The sequence below is a fragment of the Manis pentadactyla genome, chromosome 6 (assembly GCF_030020395.1).
Source record: "Manis pentadactyla isolate mManPen7 chromosome 6, mManPen7.hap1, whole genome shotgun sequence".
NCBI lineage: Eukaryota > Metazoa > Chordata > Mammalia > Pholidota > Manidae > Manis > Manis pentadactyla.
The window spans coordinates 135,437,089-135,451,771 of record NC_080024.1 but is presented as its reverse complement, the minus strand read 5'-3'; the positions used below and the strand labels follow the sequence as shown (position 1 = coordinate 135,451,771).

At 37.0% G+C, this 14,683-nt stretch overlaps 1 protein-coding gene across 4 annotated transcripts in view; it reads left to right on the top strand.

Annotated features, from left to right (window-relative positions):
- Positions 1-14,683, top strand: part of DYM (dymeclin) — a 439,846-nt gene that overhangs the window by 119,377 nt on the left and 305,786 nt on the right. For all 4 annotated transcript variants that reach the window (XM_057504164.1, XM_057504163.1, XM_036918624.2 and 1 more), the window contains 2 exons: positions 7,524-7,649; positions 9,063-9,205. In XM_057504164.1, coding sequence (XP_057360147.1) covers positions 7,524-7,649; positions 9,063-9,205 — 269 coding nt within the window. The remainder of the gene's footprint in view (positions 1-7,523; positions 7,650-9,062; positions 9,206-14,683) is intronic.

The following is a 14,683-nucleotide window of genomic DNA, read 5'->3' as shown; positions in this document are numbered from 1 at the left end:
ATAGGTATTCCAGAAGAAGTAGAGAGAGAAAAGGGGATAGAAAATGTCTTTGAAGAAATAATTGCTGAAAATTTCCCCAAACTAGGGGAAGAAATGGCCTCTCAGACCACAGAGGTACACAGAACTCCCATGACAAGGGATCCAAGGAGGGCAACACCAAGACACATAATAATTAAAATGGCAAAGATCAAAGACAAGGACAAAGTATTACAGGCAGCCAGAGAGAAAAAAAAGGTTACCTACAAAGGAAAACCCATCAGGCTATCATCAGACTTCTCAACAGAAACCCTACAGGCCAGAAGAGAATGGCATGATATACTTAATGCAATGAAACAGAAGGGCCTCGAACCAAGACTACTGTATCCAGCACGAATATCATTTAAATATGAAGGAGGGATTAAACAATTCCCAGACAAGCAAAAGTTGAGGGAATTTGCCTCCCACAAACCACCTCTACAGGGCATCATACAGGAACTGCTCTAGATGGGAGCACTCCTAAAAAGAGCACACAACAAAACACCCAACATATGAAGAAGGGAGGAGGAGGAATAAGAAGGGAGAGAAATAAAGAATCATCAGACTGTGTTTATAATAGCTCAACAAGCGAGTTAAGTTAGACAGTAAGATAGTAAAGAAGCTAACCCTAAACCTTTGGTAACCACAAACTCAAAGCCTGCAATGGCAATAAATTCATACCTTTCAATAATCACCCTAAATGTAAATGGACTGAATGCACCAATCAAAAGACACAGAGTAATAGAATGGATAAAAAAGCAAGATCCATCCATATGCTGCTTACAAGAGACTCACCTCAAACCCAAAGATGTGCACAGACTTAAAGTCAAGGGACGGAAAAAGATATTTCATGCAAACAACAGAGAGAAGAAAGCAGGTGTTGCAATTCTGGTATCAGACAAAACAGACTTCAAAATAAAGAAAGTAACAAAAGACAAAGAAGGACATTACATAATGATAAAGGGCTCAGTCCATCAAGAGGATATAACCATTATAAATATATATGCACCCAATACAGGAGCACCAACATACCTCAAACAAATATTAATAGAACTAAAGGAGGAAATAGAATGCAATGCATTCATTCTAGGAGACTTCAACACACCACTCACTCCAAAGGACAGATCCACCAGACAGAAAATAAGTAAGGACACAGAGGCACTGAATAACACACTAGAACAGATGGACCTAATAGACATCTACAGAACTCTACATCCAAAAGCAACAGGATACACATTCTTCTCAAGTGCACATGGAACATTCTCCAGAATAGACCACATACTAGGCCACAAAAAGAGCCTCAGTAAATTCCAAAAGATTGAAACCCTACCAACCAACTTTTCAGACCACAAAGGCATTAAACTAGAAATAAACTGTTCAAAGAAAGCAAAGAGGCTCACAAACACATGGAGACTAAACAACATGCTCCTAAATAATCAATGGATCAATGACCAAATCAAAATGGAGATCCAGCAATATATGGAAACAAATGACAACAACAACACTAAGCCCCAACTTCTGTGGGACACAGCAAAAGCAGTCTTAAGAGGAAAGTATATAGCAATCCAAGCATATTTTAAAAAGGGAGAGCAATCCCAAATGAATGGTCTAACGTCACAATTATCGAAATTGGAAAAAGAAGAACAAATGAGGCCTAAGGTCAGCAGAAGGAGGGACATAATAAAGATCAGAGAAGAAATAAATAAAATTGAGAAGAATAAAACAATAGCAAAAATCAATGAAACCAAGAGCTGGTTCTTCGAGAAAATAAACAAAATAGATAAGCCTCTAGCCAGACTTATTAAGAAGAAAAGAGAGTCAACACAAATCAACAGTATCAGAAACGAGAAAGGAAAAATCACGACGGACCCCACGGAAATGCAAAGAATTATTGGAGAATACTATGAAAACCTATATGCTAACAAGCTGGGAAACCTAGGAGAAATGGACAACTTCCTAGAAAAATACAACCTTCCAAGACTGACCCAAAAAGAAACAGAAAATCTAAACAGACCAATTACCAGCAACGAAATTGAAGCGGTAATCAAAAAACTACCAAAGAACAAAACCCCCGGGCCAGATGGATTTACCTCGGAAGTTTATCAGACATACAGGGAAGACATAATACCCATTCTCCTTAAAGTTTTCCAAAAAATAGAAGTGGAGGGGATACTCCCAAACTCATTCTATGAAGCTAACATCACCCTAATATCAAAACCAGGCAAAGACCCCAGCAAAAAAGAAAACTACAGACCAATATCCCTGATGAACGTAGACGCAAAAATACTCAACAAAATTTTAGCAAACTGAATTCAAAAATACATCAAAAGGATCATACATCATGACCAAGTGGGATTCATCCCAGGGATGCAAGGATGGCACAACATTCGAAAGTCCATCAATATCATCCACCACATCAACAAAAAGAAAGACAAAAACCACATGATCATCTCCATAGATGCTGAAAAAGCATTTGACAAAGTTCAACATCCATTCATGATAAAAACTCTCAGCAAAATGGGAATAGAGGGCAAGTACCTCAACATAATAAAGGCCATCTATGAAAAACCCACAGCCAACATTATATTGAATAGCGAGAAGCTGAAAGCATTTCCGCTGAGATCGGGAACTAGACAGGGATGCCCACTCTCCCCACTGTTATTTAACATAGTACTGGAATTCCTAGCCATGGCAATCAGACAAAACAAAAAAATACAAGGAATCCAGATTGGCAAAGAAGAAGTTAAACTGTCACTATTTGCAGATGACATTATACTGTACATAAAAAACCCTAAAGACTCCACCCCAGAACTACTAGAACTGATACTGGAATACAGCAAAGTTGCAGGATACAAAATCAACACACAGAAATCTGTGGCTTTCCTATATACCAACAATGAACCAACAGAAAGAGAAATCAGGAAAACAACTCCATTCACAATTGCATCAAAAAAAATAAAATACCTAGGAATAAACCTAACCAAAGAAGTGAAAGACTTATATTCTGAAAACTACAAGTCACTCCTAAAAGAAATTAAAGGGGACACTAACAGATGGAAACGCATCCCATGCTCATGGCTAGGAAGAATTAATATCGTCAAAATGGCCATCCTGCCCAAAGCAATATACAGATTTGATGCAATCCCTATGAAACTACCAGCAACATTCTTCAATGAACTGGAACAAATAATTCAAAAATTCATATGGAACCAACAAAGACCCCGAATAGCCAAAGCAATCCTGAGAAAGAAGAATAAAGTAGGGGGGATCTCACTCCCCAACTTCAAGCTCTATTATAAAGCCATAGTAATCAAGACAATTTGTTACTGGCACAAGAACAGAGCCACAGACCAATGGAACAGACTAGACAATCCAGGCATTAACCCAGACATATATGGTCAATTAATATTTGATAAAGGAGCCATGGACATACAATGGCGAAATGACAGTCTCTTCAACAGATGGTGCTGGCAAAACTGGACAGCTACATGTAGGAGAATGAAACTGGACCATTGTCTAACCCCATATACAAAAGTAAACTCAAAATGGATCAAAGACCTGAATGTAAGTCACGAAACCATTAAACTCTTGGAAGAAAACATAGGCAAAAACCTCTTAGACATAAACATGAGTGACCTCTTCTTGAACATATCTCCCCGGGCAAGGAAAACAACAGCAAAAATGAGTAAGTGGGACTATATTAAGCTGAAAAGCTTCTGTACAGCAAAAGACACCATCAATAGAACAAAAAGGATCCCTACAGTATGGGAGAATATATTTGACCTCCGATAAAGGCTTGACGTCCAGAATATATAAAGAGCTCACACGCCTCAACAAACAAAAAACAAATAACCCAATTAAAAAATGGGCAAAGGAACTGAACAGACGGTTCTCCAAAAAAGAAATACAGATGGCCAACAGACACATGAAAAGATGCTCCACATCGCTAATTATCAGAGAAATGCAAATTAAAACTACAATGAGGTATCACCTCACACCAGTAAGGATGGCTGCCATCCAAAAGACAAACAACAACAAATGTTGGTGAGGCTGTGGAGAAAGGGGAACCCTCCTACACTGCTGGTGGGAATGTAAACTTGTTCAACCATTGTGGAAAGCAGTATGGAGGTACATCAAAATGCTCAAAACAGACATACCATTTGACCCAGGAATTGCACTCCTAGGAATTTACCCTAAGAATGCAGCAATCAAGTTTGAGAAAGACAGATGTACCCCTATGTTTATTGCAGCACTATTTACAATAGCCAAGAATTGGAAGCAACCTAAATGTCCATCAATAGATGAATGGATAAAGAAGAGGTGGTACATATACACAATGGAATACTACTCAGCCATAAGAAAAGGGCAAATCCAATCATTTGCAGCAACATGGATGGAGCTGGAGGGTATTATGCTCAGTGAAACAAGCCAAGCAGAGAAAGAGAAATACCAAATGATTTCACTCATCTGTGGAATATAAGAACAAAGGAAAAACTGAAGGAACAAAACAGCACCAGAATCACAGAACTCAAGAATGGACTAACAGGTACCAAAGGGAAAGGGACTGGGGAGGATGGGTGGGTAGGGAGGGATAAGGGGGGGCAGAAAAAGAGGGGTATTAAGATTAGCATCCATAGCGGGGTGGGAGAAAGGGGAGGGCTGTACAACACAGAGAAGACAAGTAGTGATTCTACAACAGTTTGCTACGCTGATGGACAGTGACTGTAAAGGAGTATATAGGGGGACCTGGTATAGGGGAGAGCCTAGTAAACAAAGTATTCGTCATGTAAGTGTAGATTAATGATAATAAAAAAAAAAAAGAAGTTCCTATGTGGTGACCTCTAATGAGTTCTACACAATGATATAAAGGGCATATAAAAGTGCAGGCAAAGGGTCTGTTTGTGTTTATACAGAGGATCAAAGCCTAATTTGGCTACCCCTAAAATGAACTAAGATACGATATGAAAAAGAACTTCCAACATCAGCACTCTCGGGAAGACTCATGACAGAAGATGATCAGCAAAAAAAAAAACTCCAACAAAGATCCACGCACTGTCACAGGTGTAGATGCACTCATCCCACCAGTTCCTGGACTTGCCATGGGAATGATGAAGGAGATATCTAAGCTGGCCTGTGCATACAGTAAAACAAAAATTGGACTGGATCTATACTGTTGGAACTCAACCAAGAATTAGGAGAAGTGCAAATTGTAGCACTCCAAAATCTTACAACCACAGACTATTTATCGTTAAAAGAACATATGGGATATGAACAGTCCCCAGGAATGGGTTGTTCTAGTTTATCTGAATTCTCTCAGGCTGTTTAAGTTCAGTCGAACAATATCCACCATATCATAGATAAGTTTTCACAAATGCCTAAGGTGCCTAACTGGTTTTCTTGTTTTTGCTGGAGATGGCTGGTAATTACAGGTATGCTTTGGTTAGGTAACTATATTCCTATTATGTTAATGTGTGTGCACAATTTAATTAGTAGTTTAAAACCTATCCATGCTGAAGTTACTCTACAAGAAGATATGTCAAAGAAATAATCAATCTTCCCATGTTTTCTTCCGCCTGCTACTTCTATAGCTTTTCTTCTTCCTACCTAATCACAACCTTTAAATAGAACTCGTGCCACATGTCGAATTTACCGAGTATCATAATTCTTCCAAGTGGTAAAGACACCTCAAGACAAATGCTGGGCATAGAAGTCACAGGGCATAAATATGCAAAGAAGTAAAAAGCTAACCTTTTCAAACAATAAGGCTTCTCTCTCACTTACCAACTTAACATTTCCCTGTATGGCCCCGGAAGATGACTGGTTAGCCAGAGACGGGTAAGATTCCTCAAGGGAGGAACAACCTAAGACAGGCACAGTCGCAGGGGGCCATCTGGTGAGAAAATGGGGAGCAGCAGAGGTGAGGCTTAGAACCTCCCCCCTCATGTTCTGAGAGAAATCTTCTGCATACATAGATGTTTATTGCCCTTGTCTAGCTCGGATTAACACATAGTCTATAGGCACACACCTGATCATCTACATTTGCTCTCTTACAACACTGAACTATGTTTTCTACCTTTATCTCGTATCTACCTACCACTTCAGCATTTTATTAAAAATAATAATAATAGAGAAATGTGGTATCCACATATAAATCAAGTTTAAAAATCAAATGAATATTCATATTTGAACTGACTGTGTATAGTTCATAATGCATGAACAAAACCGAAAGCTTCTGTGATGACTGCCCTTGCACTGTTCACCATGTAACTTACTCACTATGTAAGAATTTGTACTACATGTAAGAATTTGTTCGTTATGCATCAGAAGATTGGAGACTGATGAAAATTAGGCTTGGGGTGGATTAATGATTGTGCATTGAGCATTGACCCCCCTATACAGAAATTTATTGTGGTTAACAACTATTTGATCAATAAATATGAGAGATGCCCTCACAAAGACAAAAAAAAGTACACACTTCCAATTGTAAAACAAATAAGTAACCGGGATGTAATGTATAGCATAAGGAATATAGTCAAAATATTGTAACAACTTGGTATGGTGATAGCTGGTACCTAGAATTATCATGTATATAAATGTTGAATCAGTGTGTTGTACACCTGAAACTAATGTAATGTAATACTGTTGTCAACTACCCTTCAATAAAAAAAAAAAAAAAAGAAAAGAAAAAAAAAAGTATTTTTGATATTTTTTTGGAGCTATTACTTTTTGCTGTGTTGTTGAGATTTCCACTTTCCTGATCTAACTTGTTACTATTCCCCCAGGAGAAATGTGTTTAAGTTTTTACAGTACCTGGTGATTTTTGGATGCATTTATTCCTGTTTGTGCTCCCTGCTTAGCTGAAGGTTTATTCCCTTTTTACGTGGTCCAAGATGTGTTTCTAAAAGGGTTTAATGATTTTAGGGAGGCCAGGGTAGTCCTTCATAATAGAAATTTGCTTAATGAAACAAATAATTTGTTTACTATTCATATTCTGAAAATGTAGAGTTGGCCTTGAGAAAGTGGATACTAGAGGTAGAAGTTCTAGAGTACTATTGTTCTCATTGTGTCATGATTTTCAACTTGAAAAGGTGTTTTCTTCCCTACATTGTGACTTCTCATCAGTTTTACAATGTGAATAATTGTTTCTGTACTATAACTAAACAGGATGAATATAAGGGCTTTAGAGTGGATCTTCAAAGAAGAATGCTACTGGCAACTCTTTCTATTATAGACTAATAGACTTGCCATTTCAGTAGGAGATGGGAACTGGAAAACAGCAAAGTAATGGGATACCTGACCCAAATACAAGAACTAATAACTTGGAAAGGGTTTTATATTGTCACTTGACTTAATTTTTTACTAAACATTAGTATTTTTGTTATAACCTAGGAACATATTGCATATTTAGATTTGGGTATTTAAATGTATAAATTATACATTTATAGAAAAGAGCAATATCTTTATCTTCCAAAGTGAGCATTATTCTGTTTTATTTCCTATTTCTCCAGAGATATTACATATGAAATATCAGTAGAAGCTGTATCCACAATGGTTGTTTTCCTTTCCTGCCAACTCTTCCACAAAGAAGTTTTGCGACAGAGCATCAGTCACAAATATTTGATGCGAGGTCAATGGTAGGTTTCTATTTTCAGTATGTCTCATTTTATATTGTGTAAATCTGTATTTGTGGTCTTGTCCCCTTACGTTAGTACTTTCCCAAACCTCCAATCAGATATTGTCTCTGGTGGTACTGTCAGCACTTCAAACCCAACTCCTCCGCAAATTATCTCCTTTTCCCTTTCATCCTCCAGCTCCATTATCTTCTCTAGTGGTTTAGTTCAAGAATTGCAGCTGGGAAGTCACCTTTCTTCTTCCTTCTGCATGTTTTCTATATCTGAGTAGTCAGCCAGTAATATTTGTTCATTGAAATTATTTTTGTGTCTTTCCCTTTTCACCAGTCCCATAGAAACTGTTGTATCTTGTGCCCTGCCTGTCACCATGTGTTTGGATTACCCTGCAGCCTCTTGACTGACTGTTCCTACTTTAATTTAGTCAAGAAATATTTATTGTGTGCTGTGTGCCAGACATGTGGGCTGTGCTCTTGAGCAGAAGCTTATGATCTCCTATTGGAGGGGATGGGAATAGATAAATGGTAAATACACACACACCCATGACCTTCTATGGACACAGTCTTTACAGAACATTAGAATGTAAAAGAAACACAAATAAAATAGCTTTGATTAAAGTTCTCAGAGAGTTGGGAACTGTGTCTTTTTCATATTCTTTTTTGTTGTCTTGGTTTTCTTTGTGGTACCTTCTTGCCACCTTAATTATATCTAGCACATTCACAGAATCCCTTACGGCTCTTTGGAACAGATTTGAAAATCTCACTGATGGTCGGCTTTGGTTTTTGTCTATTAAAATAGCTTTGGCTGGAGTCTGTTTGGCTCAAGTCTGTCAAAAAGTTTTCTTTAGATTGTCGGTTGGTTTATCACCAGTTTATGGGTCCATATCCCTTTTCATCTATTTTTCTCTCCTCTCTGTACTTCGAAGCAAAGACTATTAATGTTAAGAAAACTGTATACCTATGTATATATATATTTTTGTGTCTGTATAAATAGAATAATTTCATACTTAAAAAGTGTAGTTTTTTGTATTATTGCTTTTTAATTCTTGCTTTTCCCTACTGATTCTGTGTTAGTAGTAACTACTTATTCTCTTCCCCTTGTGTAATTTTGTGCTGGGTACCGTATTATACACTGAATTCTTATGCGTCTGTTACAAAAATTACAAATAAGGTGACTGAAGCTCAGGCGTGGAAGTAATTTGACCAATGACCTATCGTATAGTAAGAGGAAAGCCAGAGTGAAGCCTCAAGTCTGATTTCAAAGCCCATGGTCTTCACTAGAATGTGACAATGCTAGATTTCTTGGAATTGTGCTACTCCCTTTATATTAGTAGATTACCTAGATTATATTCATCATTATACAAAATCAGGTGAGCCCGTAAATATAAATTTGATTTTCTTCTTTCTTCTTTTTGTGTAGTCTTCCGTACACCAGCAAACTTGTGAAAACCTTATTGTATAACTTTATCAGACAAGAAAAGCCGCCTCCTCCAGGAGCACATCTTTTCCCTCAGCAGTCGGATGGAGGAGGACTGCTTTATGGACTTGCATCAGGAGTAGCAAGTAAGTCTTAGGAGATTTTTGTCAGTTCTTTGGTGTACATGGATTTTGTGTAATTAGTCACAAGCAATTCTGTTCACTTGGCTGCCACCACTAACAGTTGTATAGGATCTGTGCAGCTGGCTAAATGTGAAATACTGGAAGTAATTTAAAGTATTTTTTCCATTCAGTGCAATGATTTATACAGTGAAATATATGCAAATTATGAATGGGTTGTTTTTCTATTTTTTCACCATTTTTTTTTAAGAAGAATGTTTATAAATACGCGTATTGCATGAGTTCTAGCTGTACAATATAAATACAATTAAGCTCTTGGAAACTTTACTGCTTGTGTTTTATGAGAAAACCATTCTATTTTAGGGGCTTTATTAGTTAGGATTTTGCTGACTAATTAGGTGTAGTTTTCTTACTAAATGTTTCATTTGTTCAGTGACAAATTAGCACATTTTGAAGAGTTTTATTTTATTTTATTTTATTTTTTTTTAAATAATTATTTTTTTATTGAAGGGTAGTTGACGCACAGTATTACATTACATTAGTTTCAAGTGTACAACACAGTGGTAGAACATTTATATACATAATTCTAGGTTCCAGCTATCACCCTACCAGGCTGTTACAATATCTTGACTATATTCCTTATGCTATACCTTACATCCCGGTTACTTATTTATTTTACCATTGGAAGTCTGTCCTTTTTTTTTTTTTTTTTTTTTTTTTTTTTGTGAGGGCATCACTCATATTTATTGATCAAATGGTTGTTAACGACAATAAAATTCTCTATAGGGGAGTCAATGCTCAATGCACAATCATTAATCCACCCCAAGCCTAATTTTCGTCAGTCTCCAATCTTCTGAGGCATAACAAACAAGTTCTTACATGTAGAACAAATTCTTACATAATGAATAAGTTACATAGTGAACATTACAAGGGCAGTCATCACAGAAACTTTCGGTTTTGCTCATGCATTATGAACTCTAAACAGTCAGTTCAAATATGAATACTCATTTGGTTTTTATACTTGATTTATATGTGGATACCACATTTCTCTCTTTATTATTATTATTTTTAATAAAATGCTGAAGTGGTAGGTAGATACAAGATAAAGGTAGAAAACATAGTTTAGTGTTGTAAGAGAGCAAATGTAGATGATCAGGTGTGTGCCTGTAGACTATGTGTTAATCCAAGCTAGACCAGGGCAATAAAACATCCACGTATGCAGAAGATTTCTCTCAGAACAGGGGGGGTGAGGTTCTAAGCCTCACCTCTGTTGATCCCCAATTTCTCACCTGATGGCCCCCCTGCGACTGTGCCTGTCTTAGGTTGTTCCTCCCTTGAGGAATCTTACCCGTCTCTGGCTAACCAGTCATCTTCCGGGGCCATACAGGTGAAGAGTTTTATAATAAATTCTGAGTGTCACAAATCTGGGTTTTATCAGATTAGAAGCAAATTGCTTTAGCTGAAGTGGGTCCTTTCCCACAGTAAAGCCCCATTTCTGCTTCACGCTGTTCAGACCTGAAGACTGGAAGCTTGTTCCCCCTGTGTCAGTGTGGAGGCCCTGGGTCATGTGAGGTGATACAAATGGAACTTTCGCTTTATTCTAAAGGAAAACAAAAACTAGACTGGTGCTTTGGCAGTTGTAAGGTCTGTGCGAGCACTCTTACTAAACCAGCAGTGTCCATTCTATTTAAAAGATACGCAGCGTTCACTGTTTGAAGGAATCCTAAATGGAGCGGAGACCTGCAGCTGAATTGTGGCTGTGGTGTGCTCTCCGTAGTCCGGGAGGAACATCGGCTTGATAGGAAAATGTAGTACTGTGTGATGACTTTCTAGATAATGAGTCTTGGGAACCTCTTTGGATTGAAGACCTGTGCTGACCCTAGGAGTTGATCTGTGGGGACCAGGCTTTCTAGGTTTGACTTGCTTTGGTTTCTTTTAATATTTGGAGCTGAATTAGATTTGTGATCACCTAGGGTTTTGTCTTTTGTGTTGAGTCTGCATAGAATGCCTAGCCCTCAGGGGTTGATCCTCCCAGCTGCTCCTACCCCTGGCCCTCATTGTTTCCGAGCATGAGGGTGCACAGGGCTGCTCATTCACGGCCTGGGAAGGCAGCACAGGAATGGCTTCTTGTCTCCCACCTGGGAAGGCTTCATTAATCTCTTAGTGTTTTCTTTTTTTGATCATTAAACTGGTATAAGTTTTTTCTAATACCCCAGTATGGTTGGAGATTTTTTGGAACCTTCTTTCTTCAAAACAATGGCAATACTTGCATTAAAAAAAAAAAAAGTAAAGTAAACAGATTTGTATGTAGTTTTTGGTTTTTCTTTTCATTTTGTGTCATCAAAAGGTGGACCAATATGGTAATGTGGTGTTGTCAGTACTGGGTGCTAAAAAACTTACAAGATTTGCTACCTAGTTATCAGCATATCTGAAGGAAATCTCTTTGCTTTTCATTTTTCTGCTTTCCGGTGTCTTTGTCTACTGAATGAACTGTTTGGGATAGATGATCTCTGAGATTATTTCTACATAAGTGTCAGTGACCCAATGGTCTTTTCCCCTACCGTTAAAAAATTTAATATTCAACTAAGGACATTAAAATAGACTTAAGATTTTTAGTGTGCTCCAGTCACAAGACATTTTACATCGCTTCTTAAAACTTCATAAATTTATCCTTGTAAAATCATGATGAATTATTATTTCACAGTATGTGACTCAAAAGATTATAAAAAAGCAAGAGGATATTCCTCTCCCACAGAGCACAGCTATGTATGTAAGCCAAAAAAAAAGTAAAAATGATCATAGTTAATGTGATTTTAAATCAAGCCATGTTCCATGAAAGTCAGTCAAGTTGACAAAGGATATTTGACTTTAGTTGTGTGATCACTTTTGATGGTTTCTCGGTTGGTAGTTAAGGAGTTTTCTTACTTTAATATTGGCTTAAGAAAAAATACAATTTAGAACTTCCTCACTGAAAAAATTTATATTCCAAAGCCAAATGTAAATTATAAACTCTTGGATTATATTTGTTTTAGTTGGGATTGAATTTTTCCTGGATATAGAAGCATTTCCTTTCATAACAGTATGTGTATGGTATGTTTTGCTTAAATAATTCACTTTGAAACAGAGTGCCTTATTTCAAAGAACTTTATAGTCTTGGATAGTGAAGTTTTGTTGAGACTGGCAGGGGAAGAGGAGAATCCTTGTGCTGGATGAGCAGTGAGCCACATGTCTGAGCCCTCACAGGAGTTAGGCTAGGCCGTCTCCAGTTTATTCTCACTTTTTCAGATTTATTTCTGGTTATTCGATTTGTTTCTCATACTCTAGCAAAAACTTTGTTACTTTTTGCATACCTGACACACTCTCTTTTCATGCCTTTCCTGGGATTTCCTTTTTAACCTAGAATCCTACTCTCTCCTCTCTGACTTCTGCTTGTCCATCTCAAGTAGTGCCTTCCGCACAGACTTCCTTTTCTCCCACCTTGCTAGATTTGCTCTTTTTGTGTTGCACTTAACACTCTGCTTTGTGTTATGATTACTACGTACAAGTATCACTCTCTATGCATTGGCTCTAGATACAATAAAGTGAGAGCTGACATGTGTACAACACTTCAGAGTTTGCAGAGCAACTTTCTGTGTATCTCACTTTATTCTCATAGCAACCTTGTGAAAATAGATGGCTTTACTTTTCTAACTAAGATGAAGAGGTGTTCCCAGTTATTAATATATTTGTCCAAGATCACATAGGAAAGAGGTGATATTGGTTTGCACTGGCGCTCAGTGCCTTTGACTCCTGACCTTTGCTGTCTGGCCTTTCATTGTCACCACTCGAATCCTGACTGTGGAAGTTGTTCTCGCCTTAGGTGTGGGTTGACGATGTTCACTGTGGTCTCCAGCAGAGTACCTTCCATCTGTGGGCTGTGCACAAATACGTGCTGGATGTAACTAAATACCAAAAGCTGATACTTGTCCACACTTGAGGTAGATGTGAACTCAGTTATAATAACAAAGCTATCATTTAATGAATGCCTTTTGTTTTCTAGTCACTTTATTAGCTCCTTTACATACATAATTTCACCTACCCCTTATTTTTCTTTTTTAACATTTTATTGTGGAAAACTTCCAATAGAAAGAATGACAGAGTGAACTCTCCCCATCTATCCATGACCTATCTTCAACAATTATCATTTTCCATTTTTTTTTTTCTCATTTGTCTCTCTCCTCTTTTAAAAAACTTTTTAGTTGGAAGTAAGTTCATGCATACATAAAAGTTACAAAAATAAAAATTTTGCAAGTATTATTTAATAAATGTTAGAAATTTTTAAATAAATACTTAAGTAAATATTTGCAAAGTAAACATTTTATCCTGTCTGTTTTGTATTTGTATTCTCACTCTTCCCCCAAGAAGACACACACTATATGGACACAGTTTTTTTGTTAACCATCTGAGGATAAGTTACATGCATCCTTTACCCCTAAATACTTGAATGTTTATATCCTAAAAGAGGATGTCTCCTATACAACCACCATACATTTACCAACTACAGTAAATTTAACATTTAAATTACTCTAAAAACAAATGAGGTAGGCATTTGTTCTTTGTCAATTAAAAATAATGGAAGTGGAGATTTTCCTCTATTTTAAAATGTCTTTATTAATATAGTATTTGAATTGCACTTAAATTGAATTTTTACAGTGGGGTGTTCTTATAGCTACATGATGTAGCATATGCCCTTCTTTCTGTTTATGATTGGTCCTGTAATATGCAGTGAGTGCTTGGATTGCTATTTGATGAGAAGATAATAAATAAAAGGAGGAATTAATAATACTTTGTAATTACCACTGGTAAGTTTTATGCAGTTAGTGAGAGTAATGAAAACAAACGTGTATAGATTTTGTTGTTTTTTTAAAAAATCATTTTCAAATGTGTCAAGTGTGATTCACTGGAAGTGGTGAGAATGAATTATATGTTATTATATTTATCTGTTAATATCTATCATACATGCTAATAAACCTCTATTCATAATTTTGCAGTACAGGAAAAGATGGTTTCCTTCCTCTTTATAGTTTTTTAATTTAGATATTCCTCTAACGTGCTGACAAAATGGAAAAAGAGTCAATTGATGTATCACTTTACTATTTAGAAGAGTGCTACAGTTTCAATTAATATGGTATTTTTTTAATGAATCATAGAATTTCAAATTAGGAGAGATGATGATAAAGGTCATCCAGCACCTCCTGAACATTAGCAGATCTACCTCGTGTACTTTTAATAAATGCATGTGCATGTACTTAAACCTTGGAATTTCTCAGTCATTAGGTAGGCAGAGCATGGTCATAGTCATACACATTTTCAGTAAGCATTCTAGATGATTCTTCTAAAAGCTGGTCTGTTGTAGCAGCACTTGTGTGGTATGGGTCCCTTGCTGTGCTTGAATCTGTTTTGCTGTGGGCCCCTCGTGGCAGATAGTTGATCGAGTGCTCTCTT